The 22,603-nt window shown below is 32.4% G+C and overlaps 3 protein-coding genes and 1 long non-coding RNA gene across 5 annotated transcripts; 2 read left to right on the forward strand and 2 right to left on the reverse strand.

Moving 5' to 3' along the window:
• Positions 1 to 687: 687 nt before the first annotated feature.
• LOC123921384 lies at positions 688 to 2,861 on the reverse strand. Of its 2 annotated transcripts, none has more exons than XM_045973898.1 (2): positions 2,712 to 2,861; positions 688 to 2,402 (listed from the first exon to the last, which is right to left on the reverse strand). In XM_045973898.1, the coding sequence occupies exon 2, from the start codon at positions 2,332 to 2,334 to the stop codon at positions 1,042 to 1,044; it is 1,293 nt and encodes a 430-aa protein (XP_045829854.1). In that variant the 5' UTR covers positions 2,335 to 2,402; positions 2,712 to 2,861; the 3' UTR covers positions 688 to 1,041. The 2 variants fall into 2 exon arrangements, with proteins under 2 accessions (XP_045829854.1, XP_045829855.1); XM_045973899.1 differs by having other exon boundaries at positions 688 to 2,313; positions 2,712 to 2,852.
• A 3,996-nt stretch (positions 2,862 to 6,857) lies between these two features.
• On the forward strand, positions 6,858 to 14,949 carry LOC123920892 (mitochondrial import inner membrane translocase subunit TIM44-2-like). The gene is made up of 14 exons (XM_045973220.1): positions 6,858 to 7,106; positions 7,195 to 7,289; positions 9,709 to 9,792; positions 9,933 to 10,008; positions 10,682 to 10,726; positions 10,801 to 11,199; positions 11,283 to 11,351; positions 11,542 to 11,606; positions 12,665 to 12,733; positions 12,829 to 12,901; positions 13,465 to 13,569; positions 13,740 to 13,811; positions 13,919 to 13,981; positions 14,489 to 14,949. Exons 1-14 carry the CDS (start codon positions 7,041 to 7,043, stop codon positions 14,618 to 14,620), a joined length of 1,413 nt encoding a protein of 470 aa, XP_045829176.1. The 5' UTR covers positions 6,858 to 7,040; the 3' UTR covers positions 14,621 to 14,949.
• Positions 14,950 to 15,794: 845 nt separating this feature from the next.
• Positions 15,795 to 16,673, forward strand: LOC123920895. Its single transcript, XR_006813823.1, has 4 exons — positions 15,795 to 15,867; positions 16,142 to 16,245; positions 16,431 to 16,502; positions 16,610 to 16,673. It is a non-coding gene; the product is annotated as an uncharacterized LOC123920895 (long non-coding RNA).
• Positions 16,674 to 18,334: 1,661 nt separating this feature from the next.
• LOC123920894 (quinone oxidoreductase 1) lies at positions 18,335 to 22,220 on the reverse strand. Its single transcript, XM_045973221.1, has 5 exons — positions 22,016 to 22,220; positions 21,773 to 21,914; positions 20,299 to 20,525; positions 19,569 to 19,826; positions 18,335 to 18,747 (listed from the first exon to the last, which is right to left on the reverse strand). Exons 1-5 carry the CDS (start codon positions 22,196 to 22,198, stop codon positions 18,442 to 18,444), a joined length of 1,116 nt encoding a protein of 371 aa, XP_045829177.1. The 5' UTR covers positions 22,199 to 22,220; the 3' UTR covers positions 18,335 to 18,441.
• Between the last annotated feature and the right edge of the window lie 383 nt (positions 22,221 to 22,603).

Consider the following 22,603-nt stretch of genomic DNA (forward strand, 5'->3'; position numbering starts at 1 on the left):
CATCATCAACATATTACATATTATCCTTGATAAAAATCAGTAAATCCACTTTCAATGAATTTTTTCTCTACTAAGATTTGCTGTCTTTATGAATTGTTGCATGCTTGATGTCAATATGAGTTGGGATTTTGCTCTTTTATCAATTTGAAATCTTTTACCAAAAAAGGAGTGATCAAGACATCCACAGTTCATAGCATTTAAGTAGAAATTTAACACAACATATTCAACAAAGCAGTTTTATAAGAAACAGTCATGATAAACTGCATGCCAATAATCTTGCGAAGTTTAGATTCAACGTACTGCATGCAATGCGCACAATCTGGTGTGCATAAGCTAAGAATATTAGAAGCTCTTATCTAAACCTTGTATTCTACCAATCAAGCCATGAGACCCTACCCCACAAATTTGAAGGAGCACGAAAGCCCAATTTGTAAGGTGACCAAAATCTCAAAAACTAGATATTCCGAAGACCAAGATCAATCTAATAAGAACATTTACAGGGATAGTGTGATGATGAATGATAACCTGTACTTAAGACAAGTCTGAGTGTCTGCCACCATATTGTTGCAAACAAACGAGGATATTGATGATTAGCTGGTCCTATTTGGATAAACAGCTTAGTTAAGCGTGTATCACATAGATACTTATTTATAAGCTATTTCTATAATAAATTTATAAAAGATAAAATAAAATCAAACTATCTTCATATAAGTTATAAACTGTTTTCATTTGCTATCATTGAAAACTAAGCTAAAAACAGCTTATCAACATGTTACAAGTTGTTTCCATAAGCAATATCAAACAGTCTCACAAAGTAACTATGCCAAAAGATAAGCTCAAATAAGTCAATCCAAACAGGCAAATATCCTTAGTCCTTACAACTATTGAAGAAAATTTGCTATATATACATAACATAACTAAGATAACAAGTTTGTTTTAGACAGAATGGAAGTTGTGTATGACATACAAATTGCAATATGCATGCATATAAAGGAGGAACCTGTGATGAATATAACGCATATACCCTTACATAAAAGACCGTCATCTCAATCTTCTTCTACGTCTTCTTCTTGTTGGTTCATTTAAAACTTGTACTGAAACGGCATTTCTTCGTCTGCCATTTGATGAAGAAGGGTCTGGCGGACTAATCTGAACGTTTCTATCAGTTGTTTGAGTTTCTGAACCTATAGCAGCAATATTGTCAACATTACTAGATAAAGGAGACACAGAAGCTGCTGCAGCTGCAGAATTGGTCACGGCAACAACATCTTGAGCACGACTCTCTGACCCGTTTGAACTTCTATTAACAACACGAGGATGTTGCTCTCTGCTTCCTCCTATTCTGCGACCATGAATATATGATTCAAGGTCCTGAACTAATCTTTCTGCAGAATCCATTGCCGAATTCAATGCTGTTGAAAGCGTCGAAAATGAAGAAGCTCCTTGCCCCAGCAACCTTGACACCTGTTCAGAACCAGCATGTTGATTATTATCATCTGTCTGCGTGCGAGATTGATCGAGCAAAGTCGGCAAACCATTATTTCTATCAGCTGTTGTATTAGAACTTTCCAACTGAACTTGCTCTCCAAATCCACCAATTCGGTTATGAAACCGTCGAAGGCTTTGTACAATAGAAGAAGAAGAAGACACTCCTCGGCTTATCAACTTTTGTCTAAGACTCTCAACTCTAGGTGCCTTAGGTCGAGGAGGAACCCTTAAACCGGCTTCTTTCATTTCCATCTGACGATCACCACCGCCATTTCCATTCCCATAAATCGGAATAATACCCGATTCAGTAACCTCTCCTTTACAAACAGGACATTCCTTCGCTTTCGAATACACATACGACAACTGATAAAAACACGGCCAACAAAACAAATGACCACAACATGTCAAAACAGGATCTCTTGCAATATCCAAACATATATTACAATCAAAAAAATTCCCACTACTCTCCTCCATTTTACCGTCATCAATCTCTTCAATCCCCAAAGCTTTGGCAACTAAATGAGCACTTTTCCTTTTTCCCCCTTTCACACTCTCAACTACTCTTTCCTCAACAACATTCTGCTCCACCTCCACCCTTCCTTCTTCAACTTGAACACCATCTGCAATTGCTGCTTCTCCTGTAAAATTGGTTATCTGAATCGGAGTCTGCACCCTCGCCAACCTCTGACGCTGCCTCGCTCTCGAAGTAATTGCTTCGAGATGTACAATTCGATTCCGTATATTTTCCTCCGCCACTTCCAATTCTTCCAATACAGAATCAAATGCAACTACTGATGTACTGCTACTAGTTTGATCCATAGGCTCCTGATTCAAATCAAGCTCCATATTATACACAAACTTGAATCTCCTTCAGGTTTATGCAATTAGCAACATATTTCATATGTTTCAAAACCCTAATACAAATCAAAATAACTAATTAAAACAACAAAAAAATCAAAGAAGCTAAAATATTTATTTAATATATATAATTAAATAACTTGGTAAATATAACATTGATATTCAAACTAATTAAATTAAATATCTTATATAATTGATTTTTCAGTGATTATTAGATGATTATAACTAAATTTTGAACAGATCTTATGAAAAAATTGAACAAAACTGAAAATTCGTGAGCGAATCGGAAGAAAGAACAGTAACTGAATAAAATTGTGAATGAAAAATGAAAGCGATTGAATAGAAAAAAGAGTGAAGAATTTTACCATGGACATGATTCGGAAGAATCGGGTGGCTGATTCGTTGGGAAATTCGGCGGAGATGAGATTTTCCGATTTGTTTTTGTTTGTGTGTATGGAAGCGGCATTGACGGACACATACTTATAATCTTTTCTTTTTCTTTTTTTCACTTTTCATTTTTCTAATATTTTATTTTATTTTGAAAAATTAATAATGAAGGTCTTTTAATTTTATGTTTGTATAAAGTTTTTTTTTAGGTGATAAATATGTGTTTAGTTTTTAATTTAACCGTTATCCTTTTTGAATCCTTACTTGCTTAATCGTCTACATTTTTCATGGAAGAGGAGTGCTAGCAACACACTCTTTAACAAACACACTCTAACACACTCTCTTCTATTGGTTAAAATTTATATGGGTCCCATAAAAGTTATATGGGTTCACATTTTTTTATGGGACCCATGTGAATTTCAACCAATAAAAGAGAGTGTGTTGGAGTGTGTTTGTTAAAGAGTGTGTTGCTAGCATTATTCTTTCATGGAAATATCCTTCAGAGTTAAAGTCAACATTGATAATTACGATGCAATAAGTAACATATATTAATCGAAAGGGTAACATAACACATAAGTTAAGCTACTTGAGCTAAGAGTTAAGAAGTTGGAGGCCCATAGTTCAAGTCCCGGCAAGGAGAAAAACTAACATAACATTGTAACATACTAACAATTTGCTTATAAAAAAAAAACAAAAGGGTAACACATAAGTTTAAAACGTAAAAGACTTGTTTGTTATCTAAAAAACTTAGGAAAAAACTAATAGGCTTAATTAGTAAAATAGTCCCTTAAAGACATTTTTGGTTTCACATTGGTCCCTTAAAGAAAAAATGTCCGAATAGGTCCCTTAAAGAAAAAAAAAGTCTGAATAGGTCCCTTAAAAATATTTATATTAATCAGTTTGGTCATTTCCGTCCATTTTTTCGAGGACCAAACTGATTAACGGAGATATCTTTAAGGGACCAAACTGATTAACAGAGATGTCTTTAAGGGACCTATTCGGACCTTTTTTCTTTAAGGGACCTATTTGGTCCTTTTTTTCTTTAAGGGACCAATGTGAAACCAAAAATATCTTTAAGGGACCATTTTACTAATTAAGCCAAAACCAAACTAATATGTGTCTTTAAAACATTTGTTAGTGTACTATAGATAGTAATTTTGTATTTGAAATTGTGCATTTTATCTCTTTAGACATTAAAATTATTTTATTCAAAACATAATTACTATTTAAAGTATCCTTAACATTTGTACTTATGGGGACATGTTAGCATAATCCAAAAACTTAAACACCTAATTGTTACACTAAAAACTTAAATGATTTAAGTGTTACAAACAAAAAACCTAAATAACATTTGGATGCATTTGACCAAAAAATAATCTCTTCCACTTTTTGACCGCTCAAATAAATTTTTGACAAAAATAAAACTCAAATTATACTTATAACGAATCATAGGCTAATTTATCTTAATAGAGACTAATTTATATCTACTAAAAATTTGCAGCGCATCTAACTGTGAATCTACAAATAAAAAATATAAGTTGAAGGGTTAACTTACAAAGACTTAGTGAGAGACAACAATCACCACCAACTAGAAGGGAAACACATAGAGGCACACACATATGATTTTATAAAACTTGTAGCAATTATGCTGAAGTAGTAACTATGTAATATAAATATCACTCGACCCAAATCATTATAGTGATTGAAATTGAAATGAACATCTTTAAGAGAAACTAGTCCCACACCCGTGCGATGCACATGTGTTATGTGGTATTTTATATTATAATGTTGAAAAATTATTCGTATAAATTGTAACAATAAGTATTATAAAAAGAAAATAATAATAATAATAATAATAATAATAATATAAAAGTGATGTACTTATCACTTCCTCCAACCAATATATATACCTATATGTATAGAGAATGAGTACGGACCATCAAAATTGAATGAATTTTTTTTTTTGTGGGGTGCGCCAGCCAATGCAATAGTGCAACGCATAGGCGACAGACTAAAATTGAATGAAATATGATAATGATAATGGTTATTATATATTTCAATCCCATAACCTAACTTTTTGCATAACCTTCACTCTTCTCTAAAATTATAATGTAATTAAGTCAATAATGTATACACTCTTCGTATTTTTTTGTGTGACTAAATTATAAACTCTTTGTTGTTTCTATGAAAACGGTTGACATTTAAATGGGATAAATGTTGAAAGAGAATCCAACTATGTTCATCTTCATTGTCACTAAGAAATGTTATAATAATGTAGAAAAGTGTAACATCTTGTGACATCAATTTTTGGATAATTGGAGAGGTATAATTCAATAATAATGTAGAAAATTGTAACATCTTGTGACATCAATTTTTGGATAATTGGAGAAACATAATTCTTTATTATTTATTTATTATGAGATTGATATAATATAAAAAAAAAATAGAGATGAGAATGATATAATATAAGGAAGTGATGTGGAAACAAAAAAAAAATAGAGATGAAAATGATATAATATAAGGAAGTGATGTGGCATTATTGTGTGATTTAATTGGATGTAAGTGGGTGATGTGGATTAGGGTTAAGATGGATAGTAGGAGAACTATCTAGGAATTATATATATAGATACTATAAACCTAATAAAATAGAATAAAAATCATTGTGAGAGAACCGAGAGACGACTCCATCTCTTGACAGTCCTTTTCCTCCTAAGAGTGACCCTCACTTAGAGGTGACTCCATCTAACAGATGGCCATTTTGGCCTTGATTCAAAAAAATGTCATAACTATCATTTACGGAGTCTACAAGTCGTTGATAGCCCTCTTCTCATAATGGTGGCCTTTTTCATATGGATGACTCCATCTAACGGGTGACATGGTTACATGATTGTATCCATTATTCTAAAAGCAACTTCTCTAAAAATCACATTTCACATCAATTCCAAATTTATGTAAAAATAAACACAATCAAACCTCAACTTCAAGTCGAGTAATTTATAAATCATAAATAAACTATAGTTTATATTAATATCATTGACTTTAAAATAACGGAGAAATGACTAAGTTTTCCGAAAGACGTATTTTCCAAAAATTTATTTATAATAAATATACTTTAACATAAGAATAGAATATCATACAAATTATAATAGCAGTTATATTAAGTGATAGGGATTATCGTCAACTCACAAGAAAACTTGCTAGTTTTGCTCTCCAATGACTTGTGGGGAAGTATACAAAACAACAACTGTCGGATCTAAACATCAATAACTTTTATCAAAATTTAGAAGCTTTATGCTTGAGTTTGACTAATCATATGTAACCATAAAATCCTCCAATATCTACTATATATAATCTCTACCGGTAAATTTCTAAATCAAACTCCATATACCCAAAAATGAATTGTGGAGTTATAGGTTGTATTAGTATAACCTTCCTTCTATTGTAATTATGATTAAGATTAAAATGTGCACTTGTTGATAATAATAATTTTTTTTTTTAAGATTGATAAAAGACTAAGTCCAATATTATGGTGACCTAAATTAAAGATAATTCATCAATTCGATCTCTTATGTTAACAAAATCACAATTTTAGTTATGTATTTTAACTTAATTAAACAATATAGGGGTTGATTGAGAAATTATAAAAGTAAAAGGTTCATGTAAACCTTAAGTTTACTTGATAAAAAAAGAAAAACCCTAAGCTTCATACAACATATCATCCACCAATACGTTAAGTCTCACCCATTTTACGACTACCACAACTTAGACACGATGATTCAAATAACCCAGTTTGAACCGATAAACCATTAGTTTCCACTGATTATAAGCCAGTTCCTTCAGTTTGTTACTAAAGCGGTTGATCAAACTTTACAAACGATTATAAGTCCTAAGTTCAAATCCTTTAAGTGTCAATTTTCGTGTTGGTTCATAAGAAACCCTAGCCCAAACCATAAAACCTCCAATAATGAACTCTGTTATTGCTCCATCGGATTAATCATTGTTAAACCAGATATCAAGTTTTCAAAAAATTAAAAATAGATAGAAGTTGGGCTAGTTGGGTATGGGCCATGAGGAACCCTAGTCCAAACCATAAAACCGCAAAAAAAAAAAAAAACACTCCAACAATTCTACTACCACACGCTCGCTCGCTCGAATAACTTGCAGCAGAGTATAGCTGCACCACCACCATTGGAACCAACCAACTAACCAACGCTCTTTCCTTTTCTTTCTTCTTCCCCAAGAACACTGTAACAACAACAAATTTTATATACATATAGAGATATAAACGGTTATTTCAAATTCCAAATATGGCTACAAAAAAGCTGATTCGTGATTTATTTCTTGCTCATCGATCTCTTATTCTTCCTCATCAAGTTCATATTCTTCTTCCTTTTCATTATTTTATTTTTCTTCTTATTTTTCTCTTATTTATTAATTTATTTGATTTTATTGGTGTGGTAGGGTGTGAAGACGAGGTTGTTTTTGAATTCGGCTGATAGACGTGGATACAGTGTCTTCAATGAGTTCTCTAAGAAGATTAAAGATGAAACTGTTAGGTATTATTTACTTTTGTACCCTATTTTTCTTATAATTTTGTTTTAATTTAATTTTCATTTTAAGTTGTTATCAAATTATTATACTTAGGTTAGGTTCTTGTAGCTAGGTTAAGAACTGTAAATTTGACAACCGGATATTTTAAGAGTTTAATGGTTATGCTATGTCCGTGTACATTAGTTTTACACTGACATTCAATAGGAATCAACTATTTCTCCACGTCATACAATGTAAATTAAATTGAACTTATTAACTATTGTAACTTTGAAGACTGAGGATTTTAATTTAAGAATGTAAAATTCTATGAAGCACATACAAACTTGGGTTTAGCGACTAAACTTTAGTCCTATCGTATCTATAAACAATGTTGTCATTGTCAATCTCGGATTGTAGAAATTCTGCCATCTCTAGAGGCAAATAATAGTATCAGAATAACCACTTATTTGCCAATTCTTTGTACAAACAGCTTATAATGGGACTATAGTGACTTGTTCAAATTCCGATATACAATAATGCTATAACTACTATTTGACAACATTAACTGAAACCCACTTTTCCTTCTTGTTTCGACATATATCCGACACCCATTTGACACGGCTACCGTGAGAACGGACACATCTACTTTTTTATTGAAAAAAAATCAGAAATTAATATCTTTTTAAAAGTAATATAAGCATACTTTAATTAGGCATTTCAAATGTTCGTGCATATGTACATTTTCCTTACATACACACATCTTCATCTTTTGTCTTTTTTTATTTCCCTTTTTCTGTCTCCTATATTTTTGACATTATCGGTGCAGTGTCTGTGGCATATTTGGTGTTTATGCTTGATAGGTAAAATTTGACGAATTAAATAAGTTTATTAATATATTTAGCTTTAGAAATTTAGTTAGGTACCATTAACAGCTAAGTGGTTATTCTAGACAATTTGGTAACATGAAATAGATCCAAACCATTCAACTCAAAACTGAACCAGTAAAAATCTGAAGTTTTGGTGTAGAAAGTCTTTTGTGATCTCGCCTTATATTCTCACACTTGTTGTGATCCCGTGTTACATTTGTGGTACTACTATTCAGGGATTTGATTGGTAGCGATGTTGTCAATCGCGGAAAATAGTGGTATCTTAAAATTCTGTTACGCAACAATGTGCTATAGCTAGGGGTGGATCACCTTTAGGGCTGGGGAGGGCCATGGCCCATCCAAAGTTCCACTCTTTTCACTTTATATATATAGGTTGTGAGTTCTAATCTTTGGTGTCTTTTATCTCTATTTTTAACAAAAAATACTATAATATTATTGTAAAATGACAGTTTTGAACTCTGGTTTTGTGAGCGAAATTGAAATGAAACAAACCAATACACTATTAATATATTATACATTATGATGGAACTAAATAGTGTATGCAGCAATAAGGTTCCTCTATACTGTAGCCAGGGACGAATCTAGAAATCAATTATACGGGGGGCCGAATTTCTTTTTTAACAATAAATAATAGAGTTAAATATATTTTTTATCCTTATAAAATAACGAGTTTTTATGTTTAGTCCTATTAAATTTTAACTTAAAATATCCTTTAAAATATTGCAGTTTGATAAGAATAGTCTCCATTTTGAAATATTCTTACAAAAAATTGATACTTTTAGTCCTCAAAATAATTCCTATAAAATACAAATATGGACTAAAAATAAATTTTTTGAAGGACAAAACTTTAAAACTCATAATTTTATAAAGACTAAAAATATATTTAACTCAACATTATTAAATAAAATCACAATAATTTATTTAAGAGATGTCATTAGCAACTATATGCATGTGGGAGGGGGGGGGGGGTTGAAGCCCCTGCTTGCCCCCCCTTCAGTCCGTCCCTGACTGTAGCACTACAACGCTCTTATAGCCGTTATTTGACAAAACTGATTATGGTGGGATTTAATACTTAGATTGTTTAGTAAAGATTTCTACTGTAATGGGTAGGTCTTACCGTCTTACTAACTCTAGATTTAAATAATGTTTTGTGCAATGTTTGGTCAATGCCCCTATGTCTCTTCTTTGTATTCTTTTTACTCTTTTCAAATAAACTTTCGTGTGGTGCAGATGATGGGTGATAGTTGTGATGCCAACCCAGTTGAAAAAAAGAGAAACAGAAAATAAAAATTTTCTGTATTTAAAACAACTATTTTGAATATATACAATAGGAAATGATATTGTTCTAATTCTAACTATTTCCTGCTCGTGTTTATTAGGACAATAGTAGGGAGTTACATTTATAGTTTGAAACCAATGAAGGAGTATAGATCTAACCTTTCATGCTCGGACATAATAAAAACTTGCTTGCTTTGTTGGTTTTCTCTTAGGTTTTCTTTCCTTCCACTTATAAGTTTTATTGTTTGCTTTATTTGATTCTTGTTGTTGGTGGTTTTAGTAACCAAGAATTCCAAAAGTCTGTGAAGGAGTTAAAGGAAAAAGCAGAGGAGCTAAAAGGGGTAAAAGAAAATCTGAAAGAAAGGTAAATCTTGTTTTGTGGTGACCATAATGTAACATTAAACGTTTGAAGTTATTCGTTAATAGGCTGAGACATACCATTGTATGTCAAGGCTAGCTCAATACTTAAAAGGAGTGCCTGAGATGGTTGACTGGCGAATGCAGAACAAAGCAGACAACTGAGCAGCTATACAGACAGGCTGGTGGTTTGTGGAAAGAAGCTGAATCTGCTGCAAAGAAGGTATGATCAAAATCAAATTCAAGGTTATCAAAATTGGTAATTGAAATTATTTGTAATTTTTTTGGGTGGGGACTTCTGAAGCACTGTAGTCTTGTTGGAAAATTGCTAGATAAACAAGTTTGGAGTATACACAAAGCACATTTAATGTGCAAAGCCGTTGGATAGCAATTCATTTTGTAGTTGTGTAGATCTCACACGAACAAGTTTGGAGTATACACAAAGCACATTTAATGTGCAAAGCCGTTGAATCACATCTCATTATGAATGAATCTTAAAATACATAATCAATAAATGTGTAACATTTTTAAGTAAAAGTCAATGACATAAAAAACTATAAGCTGATATATCATATACAAATCTCAAAATAATTCAACATTAAGCTACTAATATATCATATGTCATAAGATACTAATAACACATGTATACCTTTGTAAGGTAAGGATTGCCCTCACTTTATAAACACTTATTCAGGCCATCTCGCAACCGATGTGGGACTTCTTAACAGTTACTATTTATTGATGTTATTATTTTTCTGTGTGACTAAAGCTTTTGATTCTTCTATATTGCCTTGTTATTGAATTTTTGGTTGGGAACTCGGTATCCTGTAATCTATTGTAAATAACTTGACACGTTTCTTGGAATTTAATTTAATTAGTAATTATACCTTTTGCAGGTTTCTCACAATGTTAAAGAGAAAATATCAGCTGCAGCAGAGGAGGTCTGATTTAAAAAATTTCCAGCAAATTGTGATCCACAATTTATGGCCTACTGATATTACTCATTTTAAATTAGGTGAAAGTGGGGATAGGAAAGCAGGATACTTCAGAATCAAATGATTTTTCAACAAAACAGGATGCTGACGCAAAACAAGGAAGTCAGACAACAACCGAGGAAGAGAAAAACCAAGAATCCGCGTCTGGTAATGCTTCAGAGTCATTGTTTGGCAAATTTAAGTCAACATTTTCGTCACCAAGGGTATCTACTTCCTTCCAAAAAATAAAGGATGCAAAAATTGTGGACATAACCAAGAGAGGTTTTGACATACTAAAGGAGGAACTAAGTAGCAACTCACCTAAGAGACAGCGTGTTCGTTTCCCTCCTAGCGGCGAAACAAGTACAAAAACTGATCTTGTTGTTACGCCCTCTAACCAATCTAGGTGGAGTAAGAAGTTTGATGAGATCAAGGATAAGGTAATTATGTTAGAAGTCTTTCGTAATTGGATTGCTTACACTATTTCTCCATTAAGTTGTCTTCTCTACCTCTTCATTTTTAGGTGAAAAGCCATCCTGCATTCAAGCGTTTCAGTAAGGTTACTGAACCAGTGAAGACAAAGAGCCAGGAGGTAAGATCTACTCGTGAAGTTTTATTTCTACTATAAAAATTCTTTTTTCTACCTGCATTTTGTTGTATATTATTTATTCTGCAGGTTGCCTCAGGCCCCTTAAAAAATGTGGGGTTCTGTGGGCTAAACCAGGATTATGGATAGAGAAAATTTATTTTCATCTAACTTCCGAATCATATTTTATTGGCAGATAGTAGAGGACTTGCGGGATAGATATGACACAAGTGACAACCCCATTATTAACAAAATACATGAGTATGTCTTGGTTTCTTTTGTTCTTAGAATTACCATGTGATTGGTTACTGTAAATATGTTTGGTGCAATATTTGTCTGGTTATAATCTAAATCTGTAACATATGCAAATTACATGCTAACTTTTTATGCCCGGATGCTCCAAAATTACTTGAATATTGATTTCATGCCCGTATATAGTACCAATAATCATATGATTATTCTAACATGTATCCTTGATTATCCATCAATTTTCTTAATTCTTAAAGAAAATGCTGATTGATGATATAATTGGGATCTATGAAGCACCGACATATGATACAACACTGACTGAGATGTCGACACTGGTAATAATTTGAGTATACGAAATAATTGAATGCAACCACATGTGTCGGTATCGTGTCAGTGTCCATGTCGGACACCGAACAAGTCTTCAATATGAAGTTTTGGTGCTACATAAATTGGGATACATCTTCATTCTTTGAAATATTACTTCAAAAACTTGGCTTCATGTTTTTTGTACAGCCTTATTCTTCATTCTTCTGTGTGTGGATTGGTTTACCTACTCCTTGTACATTAGTGAGGATGTACATGTTTTCTCTCGATGTTTTCATAATATATATATCCACTTGATGGTGGTGGTGGATTTATGGAATTAGAAGACATGTTGTTTCTTGATGAAAGCTATGCTTTCTTGATAATGAGAATATGAAAGATGGAAATCATATCATTAGTATTAGAAAGTAAATAGGAAGCAATTGGGTTGAGTCAATTGTGACATTCTATTAGTCATGGAAAAAAAATGCATTTGTGACATATTTACAAGGAAAAGAATATATTTCAATGTAAAAGAGATAAATATATGTCCTTTTTTTTTTATGATTGCAATTAAGTTTTTTGTAAATTGTGATTGTCGTCTACTGGTATTGTTATATTAATATTGAATATCATATCTCTCTTCACAAATATTATACTTTATTCGAAATATGTATTTTTATAAAATCGTATCAACATATTCGTATTGTATCATCATATCAAGTATATGGCTTCATACGTTCTGATTTACCCCACTTCTTTTACAGCATCAATGATACCATGTTCCAAGAGACAGATTCTGCACTTACATATAAGGAAATACGACAACGGGATCCGTAGGTTCCTATTCCTTTTGTTTTTGTCTTGGTCTTAGCATTTTATTATTTTACCTGCTAACACCATTTTCTTTCATTTTGATCACATGAGCCAGTTCATTTTCCTTGCCAGAGTTTGTGGGAGAAGTGCAGGATGCAATAAAACCAGTGCTTAATGCCTACGTCAAGGTTAGTGATACAGGACCCAAAAGGAATAAAATAATTGAATTATGATACTAAGTTCTCAACCAGAGAAATAATCAGTGTTACAGAGAAGTTTTAAGGAAACTTAAATGAAAAATATAGCATATGCACTTTATTTTCAGGATAAGGCATCTCATCTTCAGTTTCCAATTCAGGTTTATAAACGATGTCAAACCTGTACCCAAAAAGCTCAGCATAAAAGAATGGAAGTAATGTTTACTAAATATAACTTTAAAAAGGGAAAAATGGCTTTAAGCCGGTTAAATGTGGGGTCCATTAGCATGAAGTGCCGGTTAAATGTGGGGTCCATTAGCATGAAGTGCCGGTTAAATGTGAAGTAATGTTTACTAAATATAACCATTACCATTTTCAGAATATAAGTTTGTCAATGATGAGGATCTCATTAAAAATGTTACCTATGGTCTATGTCACTTGTTAAATGCAAAATCTGGTATCAAGAGATTAATTACTGAGAATACGTTTTGCGTTGTTCGGGCAGATGCATGCATCTATGATTTATGAATTGGCTTTTACTTATAAACATACAGGGAGATGTTGAAACACTGAAGAAGTACTGCTGCTCTCAGCTAATTGAACGTTGTAAAGCAGAGCATAATGCTTACCAAAGTAATGGTATCTTTTTTGATGACAAGGTGAGATTATAGTTTTTTTTCTTTCTTTCCAATGTTTCTTATCGCTCTCCGTTCAATTACATTTTGTTTTTAACCAAGTTAATACATGATAGCATATCAAACATATTAAACTGTTTGCTGGGACTAAAATTCGGATATTCTATTTTTAACATTGAACTTTCCATATACAGATCCTGCATATATCAGATTTAGAAGTAAGAGAAGCCAAGATATTGGAATCATCTCCCCACATTATTGTAGTGGTATTGTAAATTATTACTTTCAGAAGTTCAGTGCTAGCTTGAAAAATTTATTCTATTCTAATGTAGTAGAAATAAAACTCATCAGGTTTTGTTCAATAAATTTTCAGTTTCAAACACAGCAAATCTACTGTGTACGTGATAGGAATGGAGAGGTTACAGAAGGAGGCAAGGTAAATGATGTGTTTTTTACTGTTTGCAATTTTACAGTGTGAAATTGCGTTTTTTTTGTGCGCACTCACATAATCAAAATCAGAATCTGTAATCTTAAGATATAATTTTTGACATCCTTAATTGTTACTTGAAATATTTCAATTGTCATGTGACTTTGCATATTTGTCATATTTTCTGTTAATCTTGATGTAGTTTGGGTCCATTCAATCATGTCATGTGCTCGGGTGGTGACTTTTTGTTGTTTGCTCATGTCTTTCCTATCTATCAAGTATATTCAACTATTAATTCAGCCTTCATCATAACTCACTGCCATCTGCTCTCCATTTTTATGGCTTTAGCTTTGATTTTTATTCACGGTTTTCTTGATCACGCCCATCTGCTCTCTCTGGTCATTATTATAAGTTTTTTTTTTTTTTTTTAGATTCATAGAATGTTTGATGTATCTGGTTCATAAAGTGATCACAACCTTGAATGTCTGATTTAACAAATTACGTTTTTTTTACTAGGATACAATCCACACTGTATTCTATCTATGGGCTCTGCAACAAATGGACCCAGAAGATCAAGGAGAAGATGGTATTTATCTAATGTGGAGACTAAGAGAGATGCAGAAGCAAGGCATACAAGCTCTCATCTAGTTTATCACTTTCTTCCCTTTTTAAGGATTTTTGTATAATTGAGCCTTTGCTAACAATGTATGGATTTCATTCATTGAGGCTAATTTTTATTTTTATATCCAGCTGATACACCCTTTTTTAAAATTATCATTATTTTTTACTGATGATGATATTAAAAAAATTTCATGCGGGTATGGATTCATTTATTTATGTATAAGATATGAGCTAGCTTGAAGCATGATAAATTACTTCTAGCTTTGTGCCAGAATTGGCAAATGTCAATATGGTGAACAAGTTATTTATGATAATAATAAAAAACTCAATGTGTACAATTTTTTGGTTGGAGAATATATATACTGGATGGTACATATATTGAGCAAATGTTTGATGATGTCTCTATGAACGAAAAGTTGAGCAAATTTCTAACTAAAGATCAGTTTTGTGACCAACACATTTCACAAATAACGAAGAAATGACTAAATTTTTTAAAAGGCTTTGTTTCTCAAAAATTTATTTATAATAAATACTCTTAACATAAGAAGAGTGTCATAAAAATTATAAAAGTAGTTAAATTATATCCAATAAAACCAATTGTTAGTTAGTTCAGTGGTGATTGATGTTTAACTTGATAGGGAGGATCATGGTTCAATTCCCCGCAGTTGTGATCGGAGGGGGCTGCAATCACTTGAAGCAAGAACTGACAATTATACCCAATAGGTGTACTATTTTCCTTTTTGAGTATATGGTGTATGAATGAAGGATTTGCCTCCTCTCCGAATATGGTTTTTGAAATAAAAAAAAATTATCAAACAACTTTAATTTTAAAGTTATTATTTCTAGCTTTATGATAAAATAGTTTTTAGACCTAAAAAAAGCTGAGTCAATCGGTAGCTAATAGTACAATATTATTATGATGATCTAAATTAAAAATAAGTTTTCAATTCACTCTACTATGTTAACAATAACCCATTTTTAGTTGTGTATTTTAACTTATTTAAGCAATATTAGTTGATTGAAAAATTTATCAATCTAGTTTGATTTGATGCTATCAGTGCTGATTAGGAGTTAGAACTTCTTCTGGTAGATTGATCAGATGAACACAATTGACCATTTTCTTATTTTGTTTTTGTCTTGGTCTTAACATATTATTTTACCTGCTAACACCGTTTTCTTTCATTTTGATCATATGAGCCAGTATATTTTCCTTGCCAGATTTTGCGGGTGAAGTGCAGGAGGCATTAAAACCAGTGCTTAATGCTTACATCAAGGTTAGTGAGATAGGGCTCAATGTTACAGAGTAGTTTTAAGGTAACTTTAATGAAAGATATTAGCATATGCACTTGAATGTCCACAGACGGTCATTAGTTGATTCTGTATAAGTTTGTTAATGACGAGGTTCTTATTAAAAATGTTACCTATATGTCACTTGTTAAATGCAAAACCTGATATCAAGGGATAAATTACTAAGAATAGGTTTTGCATTGTTCCGCCAGATGCATGCATCTATGATTTATGAATTGGCTTTTACTTATACACATACAGGGAGATGTTGAAACACTGAAGAAGTACTGCTGCTCTCAGCTGATTGAACGCTGTAAAGCCGAACATAATGCTTACAAAAGCATGGTATCTTTTTTGATAAGAAGGTGAGATTATAGTTTTTTTTTTTTCTTTCCAATCTTTTTTGTGATGTAAATTAATCGCCGGTTGGGTTCAATTACAGTTTGTTTTTAACCAAGTTAATACATGATACCATATCAAACACATTAAACTGTTTGCCGGAACTAAGATTTGAAAGTTCTATTTCTAACATTGAACTTTCCATATACAGATCCTGCATATATCTGATTTAGAAATAAGAGAAGCCAAGATGTTGGAATCATCTCCCGTCATTATTGTAGCGGTATTGTAAATTATTACTTTCAGAAGTTCAGTGCTAGCTTGCAAAATTTATTCTATTCTAATGTAGTAGAAATAAAACTCATCAGGTTTTGTTCAATATATTTTCAGTTTCAAACACAGCAAATTTACTGTGTACGTGATAGGAATGGGGTAATTACAGAAGGAGGCAAGGTAAATGATGTGCTTTTTACCGTTTGCAATTTTACAGTGTGAAATTGCCATTTTCTGTGCGCGCCCACATATCAAATCAGAATCTGTAATCTTAAGATATAATTTTTGACATCCTTAATTGTTACTTGAAATATTTCAATTGTAATGTGACTTTGCTTATTTGTCATATTTTCTACATCTTGATGTAATTTGGGTCCATTCAGTCATGTGCTGGGGTTATGAGTTTTTGTTGTTTGCTCATGTTTCTCCTATCTATATAAAATAGAAGTTATACAGAAGTTATACATCAATTACATTGAACTATTAATTTAGCCTTCCTCATAACTCACTGCCATCCGCTCTCCATTTTTATGGCGTTAGCTTTGATTTTTATTCGCGGTTTTTCTTTATCACGCTGGTTATGTCAGTCATGTTGAAGAGTACTTGTTTTGTGGTGTCAATATATAAGACTATAAGTTTACGAGGGCGAGCCTTAGTGCAACGGTAAGGTTGCTGCCTCTTAGAAAGAGTCTCTTCGCTTGCGGAGGTAGACCCCACCTGGCAAGAGCCTCATGCACTGGTCGATTCTTTTTTCTTCAATATACAAGATCATGAGCAACATAATTTGGGGCTTTTAAGTTGTATGTTTGTACCAGGCCGATTCAATACTTATTGAGGCTTAAAATGAACTCTAAAACAGTGTCTTGACAAACAAAAAGAGGTCTTTTTAATGCTAATAGTAATACTCCCTCTAGTTCTTATTATAAGAAAAAATTTGTTTTTTAGATTCATAGAATGTTTGATGTATCTGATTCATGAAGTGATCACAACCTTGCATGTATGATTTAACAAACTATGATTTTATTTTTTTTACCAGGATACAATCCAGACTGTATTCTATCAATGGGCTCTGCAACAAATGGACCAAGAAGATCAAGGACAAGATGGTATTTACCTAATGTGGAGACTAAGAGAGATGCAGCAGCAAGGCATACAAGCTCTCATCTAGTTTTTTACTTTCTTCCCTTTTTAGGGATTTTTGTATAATTGAGCCTTTGCTTACCAATATATGGATTTCATTTCTTGAGGCTAATTTTTGTTTATATCCTGCTGATAAACCCTTTTTAAAATTATCATTATTTTTTACCTATGATGATATTAAAAAAATTCATGCGCGTATGAATTCATTTATGTATAAGCGATGACTATTAATTCATTCAAATCAATGTGTACAATTTGGATGGTTTATGTATTGACCAACACATTTCACAAATTATCCGTCGGCTCATATTACATCTTAATAAAATCAGTACAAAACAATCTTAACTATTAATTTCAGATTGGACAGTCCTGATGTAAAATTGTGTTGTAATTGTGGGAATCTACAGCAGGAAATCCTGTTCGATGTATGCTTTGAAAAATGTTCAATCATCTCAGTCTCAGGGTTATCTATCTTAACGAAGCTTTTTCTTAATGGGATGTAGCAAAACTTTACATCTCTATTTTTGTCTCTTTTTTATCTGAGTTTGTGGAAGTTACATAATGTGACTTTGGATTCTGTACTTCCAATATACATAATTTTGGTCTCACATTTTTCCAAGTGACTTGGTTCCACAATATTCCCCCCTAATTATTGAATATATGACCATAATAACAGAAACATAGTGATTTAAGAACAAAAACTAATGTTGAATAAAACAGCCCTTTTATTAATCAAAAAATAAAATAGTTCCTTTCAATATGTATCCAACAAGGACTTGATATTTAATACCAACATACAACTTGTAACCTTATGGTATCAACACAACAGATCCAGAGGTCTTCCTATTCTCCAAATCTTCATGTGCTTTTGCTGCCTCAGATAATGGATATGTATGATTAACTCTCACCTTCAAGACACCAGAAACAACATTCGCAAACACCTCCCCAGCAGCCTTCAATAGCTCGTCGCGAGTGAGTACATATTGAAATAGGGAAGGCCTTGTCAAGAACGCAGCTTTTGAAGCCAACGAAGACAATGGAACTGGATCAGGCGTGCCAGATGACTGTCCGAAACTGACCATGTAGCCTCTAAGCTTCAGGCATGCCAAAGATCCCTGCACATATCATAGTATATCATCAACAACTTGGTTTGAATAAAAAAAACTTAATTAAGTTAAATGTTTATAGCATAAGTTAAGTGCTTCTGTATAAGCTATTTCTAAAACAAAAGCTAAAATAAAGTCAAACTGTTTACATAAGCTATCATAGAGAGCTTATCAAAATAAGCTAAAACCAGCTTAAGGCATAAGTTGTTTTCATAAGCTCTCCCGAATAGTTCCAAAAGTGCTTATGCCGGTAGATAAACTCAAATAAGCCAATTTTAACAGACCCAAAGCCTATCTGTCGTAAGAAAAGTCTTTCCCTTGTGACGCCTGAGAATAGTCTTCCCTTAATGACATGCAACGGAACCACTATTTGCTACCAATCCATATCAAGTATTCTAACTTGACAAATACAAATATCTACTTTCACATTATCATGTCTTAATAACTTATTGAGAAACCAAATGTGTTAGCAATTTAAATTAATTTCTAAATTAAATAACAGATTAATATATAGAGTTGTACAAATACCGACTTTCACAATATCTAGTTGGTGTTTGTTGATGTTCGTTTAATTAATTAATAATTAATGAACAACATAGGATCAAATGAATTATAAACCTAACTGCATTACTAGATGCTCAATTATCGTATCAGAAGGAGCACACGAAGAATCAGAAAAGAAGCAAATTGTCTATTGATACTGCCATGCAAGACAATATTAATAATTTAATAAATTTACTTTTCCATTCAAGAAACCAGCCATTAGATTTTGAAATTTCATTTAGGTTTAATATAGAATAGAATGGAATATAATAGACTAGGTACACTACCTCAAAGGTATCCTTTCCAACAGAATCATAGACTACTTCAACTCCGCTACCAGACGTAATTTCTTTGACACGGGCCACAAAATCCTCTTCTTTGTATAGTATAACATGATGGCAACCATCCTCCTTCGCTTGAGCTGCTTTCTCTTTGTTGGATACAGTTCCTATAACAGTTGCACCAAGAGCATTTGCCCACTGGCATAATAGGGATCCAACTCCACCAGCTGCGGCATGGACAAGAATTGTGTGACCGGGTTCAACCTGCAAAGCGTAAAGCAAAAAGGATAACAAAAATACTAACCAAAATCTAGATTAGCATGCTAACAAAATTAACAGCAAAATGGTTTCCTTCAAATATGATTCTTAAAACTTTGGTTGGGTCTAACTCAATCCTGCAAAAACTCATTTTTAGGCTATATCTCAGCCAATGCGGGTCATGCCCATACTGGACATATGTAGCATGATCTGATTAGCCTGATAGCGGGTAGCCCAACATATCTTGGATAGACTTTAATACCATCTTAAAAGTTGTGTTAGGCCTGACTCAACCCTACAAAATCAACTTATAAATCATGCATCTTAAAATTTGGGTTCAGCGTAACTCAACCCTACAAAACTGACTTGTAAGGTAAGAGATACCTCGTACTTATAAACTCATTTTCAGGTCATATCACATCTAATATAGGACTCTTAACCATGGTTATAAAAAAATAACTAATTTACAGTAACAAACCTTGAAGCAACTTCGGATCAAAAATTGAGCTGTCATGCCCTTCAGCAAGATGGATGCTGCAACAGCTGGCTCAATGGAGGAAGGGATAGGAATTACTCTGTTAGAAGGAAGAATCTGTTCTTCGGCATATGAGCCCATTGGTTGACCGACGTAACCTACAAGATCTCCAACCTGTGTACCAGTGGGTCCAGAACCCACAGCGGTCACAATGCCAACAGCCTCCATACCTGCCACATTAAACCAGGAAGAGAACTCACTCAATACATGATACCTTGGCATGGAGATACATTATAATGAAATGTTAAGAACTTCATAATCAAAGCATGTGTTTAATTGTATATAAAGAGTCAGTTAAGAAAAACTTTTTGACAAGCATTCATGAGAACAGTTTTACAAGAATAATACAATAAAAATGAGTTTTTTAGAAGGTAATTTCTCGTATAGATTGAAATACATCTCAACTTATTTAGAAGATCTCTCATTCTCCATAGAAACCTATAAACTTAAAATTGAATCCTATCAATCAATATAGTCATTCCATCAATCAATTCTAACGAATCTAAATCATAAAATAGAGATATCAACGAAAGCCCTAAACATATTTCTAGAAATATCTCCAACTCAGTTTTCAAATGCTGTTTGATGACAAAGGATTAAATTAATGACGACCTTCAAATTCAATAACTACTTTGCTATTTCACAATTTTTTGAGACCAAATTGCCCAATCTCTAATGATGATTCACTCAAAAGTTTTCATATCTGCAGTTACTTTTCATAATCCATCTTAGAGAGCTTACTGAGATAAGCTGAAAACATCTTATAGACATATCATCAGGTATAAGGTAATTTTATAAGCACAATCAAACACTTAAAAAAAGTGCTTATACTATAAGATAAACTCCGATAACATAACAGAAAATTGAATTGACACCTTCAAATTCAACAAATAATTTGCCATTTCACAAATTCGAGACCAACTATCCCAATCTCTTATGATGATTCACTAATTAAAGTTTTCATATTTACAATTATTTTTCATAACCCATCTTAGAGAATTTAATGAATTAAGCTAAAAACGAACTTATAAACATATCATAAGGTATTTTTATAAGCACACTCAAACAATTTATTTGCAGCTTATAGCACTTATGTATAAGCTTACATGACCTATTTTTATAGCAAAAGATAAAATAAAGATAAGTTGTTCTTATATATTCCATGAGCTGTTTTCATAAACTAAACTAATATTGAAAAACTTAAAAAATAAGCTGAAAAAAACTTATGAAAATTAATTCTCCCAAACAGTCTCACAGGTAAGCTCAAATAAGTCAATCAAAACAGATCCTTAGACAAGTGCTTTGCTTATACTATAAGATCAACTCAATCAAATAAGCTATAAACAAATCATTCCAAACAGGCCCATGAGATGCAATTTTGTTTAATTTAACACAATTAAGTAGAGAATTATGAAACCTGGAGTAAATGGTTTAGAAGGAGCATTATAAACCCCTTTACGAAAATAAACATCAATAAAATTAACACCAATAGCTTTGTTCTTCACACGAACTTCTCCTTCTTTAGGTTCACCAATTTCAACATCTTCCCATTTCAAAACCTGTATTGTAAGTATTTCATATCACGTGATCTTGTCAATTCAAGTCACGTGCAAAAAAAAAAACATAAGAGAAATCGAAAACATCATAGTTTAGTGTTTACCTGAGGACCACCAAGTTCATGAACTCTAATAGCTTTCACCATATCTGAAGATGATGAAGATGAAAACGATTTTGTGATGAGTGATGATTTTATTGTGACTCTGGTCAAAGGTGTTTTTGGTATTAGAATTAGAGAGTGACGGAGAAGAAGAAGGTTCTGGTATTTCAAAATTGACACTGACATTTCTATTTTATGTTACAAATGTGATGTAATGCGTTACGGTGAATGAACGTAGAAAGAGATTTCGGCCCCTCCCGATCGCAGTTCCGGAATTGAACCGTACCAATTCATACATTTTGTTTCAATGATGATATCACTTTGGTTATTAACAAGTAGTCTATTCTATATTTTTTATTTTAACTTTGTCTAAACAAAAATGGTAATATTAAATTGATGATACAATACTTTTAAATAAAGTACCGTATCATCAATTTTGATACATTCTTTATCACGTCATGAAACTCCATTGAGATACGAGTTATTATCCTATGAAACTTATTTTGATATTTTTATTGGAGATGTTTTAAGTCCTCACAAGGTGTAAAAAAAAGTTTAGATCAGTTGTAAGCAATTATGAATTGTTTTTTT

Source organism: Trifolium pratense, linkage group LG4 (genome assembly GCF_020283565.1).
Source record: "Trifolium pratense cultivar HEN17-A07 linkage group LG4, ARS_RC_1.1, whole genome shotgun sequence".
Classification (NCBI taxonomy): domain Eukaryota; kingdom Viridiplantae; phylum Streptophyta; class Magnoliopsida; order Fabales; family Fabaceae; genus Trifolium; species Trifolium pratense.

What these genes read in the sequence shown, in the direction of transcription:
- LOC123921384 (XM_045973898.1), bottom strand. Translation starts at nt 2,334, where the DNA reads ATGGAGCTTGATTTGAATCAGGAGCCTATGGATCAAACTAGTAGCAGT.
- LOC123920892 (XM_045973220.1), top strand. Translation starts at nt 7,041, where the DNA reads ATGGCTACAAAAAAGCTGATTCGTGATTTATTTCTTGCTCATCGATCT. An exon ending in CTGAATCTGCTGCAAAGAAG is followed by an intron (nt 10,009 to 10,681) that starts GTATGATCAAAA and finishes TACCTTTTGCAG; the next exon opens with GTTTCTCACAATGTTAAAGA. An exon ending in AGGTTACAGAAGGAGGCAAG is followed by an intron (nt 13,982 to 14,488) that starts GTAAATGATGTG and finishes TTTTTTTACTAG; the next exon opens with GATACAATCCACACTGTATT.
- LOC123920894 (XM_045973221.1), bottom strand. Translation starts at nt 22,198, where the DNA reads ATGTCAGTGTCAATTTTGAAATACCAGAACCTTCTTCTTCTCCGTCAC. An exon ending in ATGAACTTGGTGGTCCTCAG is followed by an intron (nt 21,915 to 22,015) that starts GTAAACACTAAA and finishes CTTACAATACAG; the next exon opens with GTTTTGAAATGGGAAGATGT. An exon ending in TGATCCGAAGTTGCTTCAAG is followed by an intron (nt 19,827 to 20,298) that starts GTTTGTTACTGT and finishes TACGCTTTGCAG; the next exon opens with GTTGAACCCGGTCACACAAT.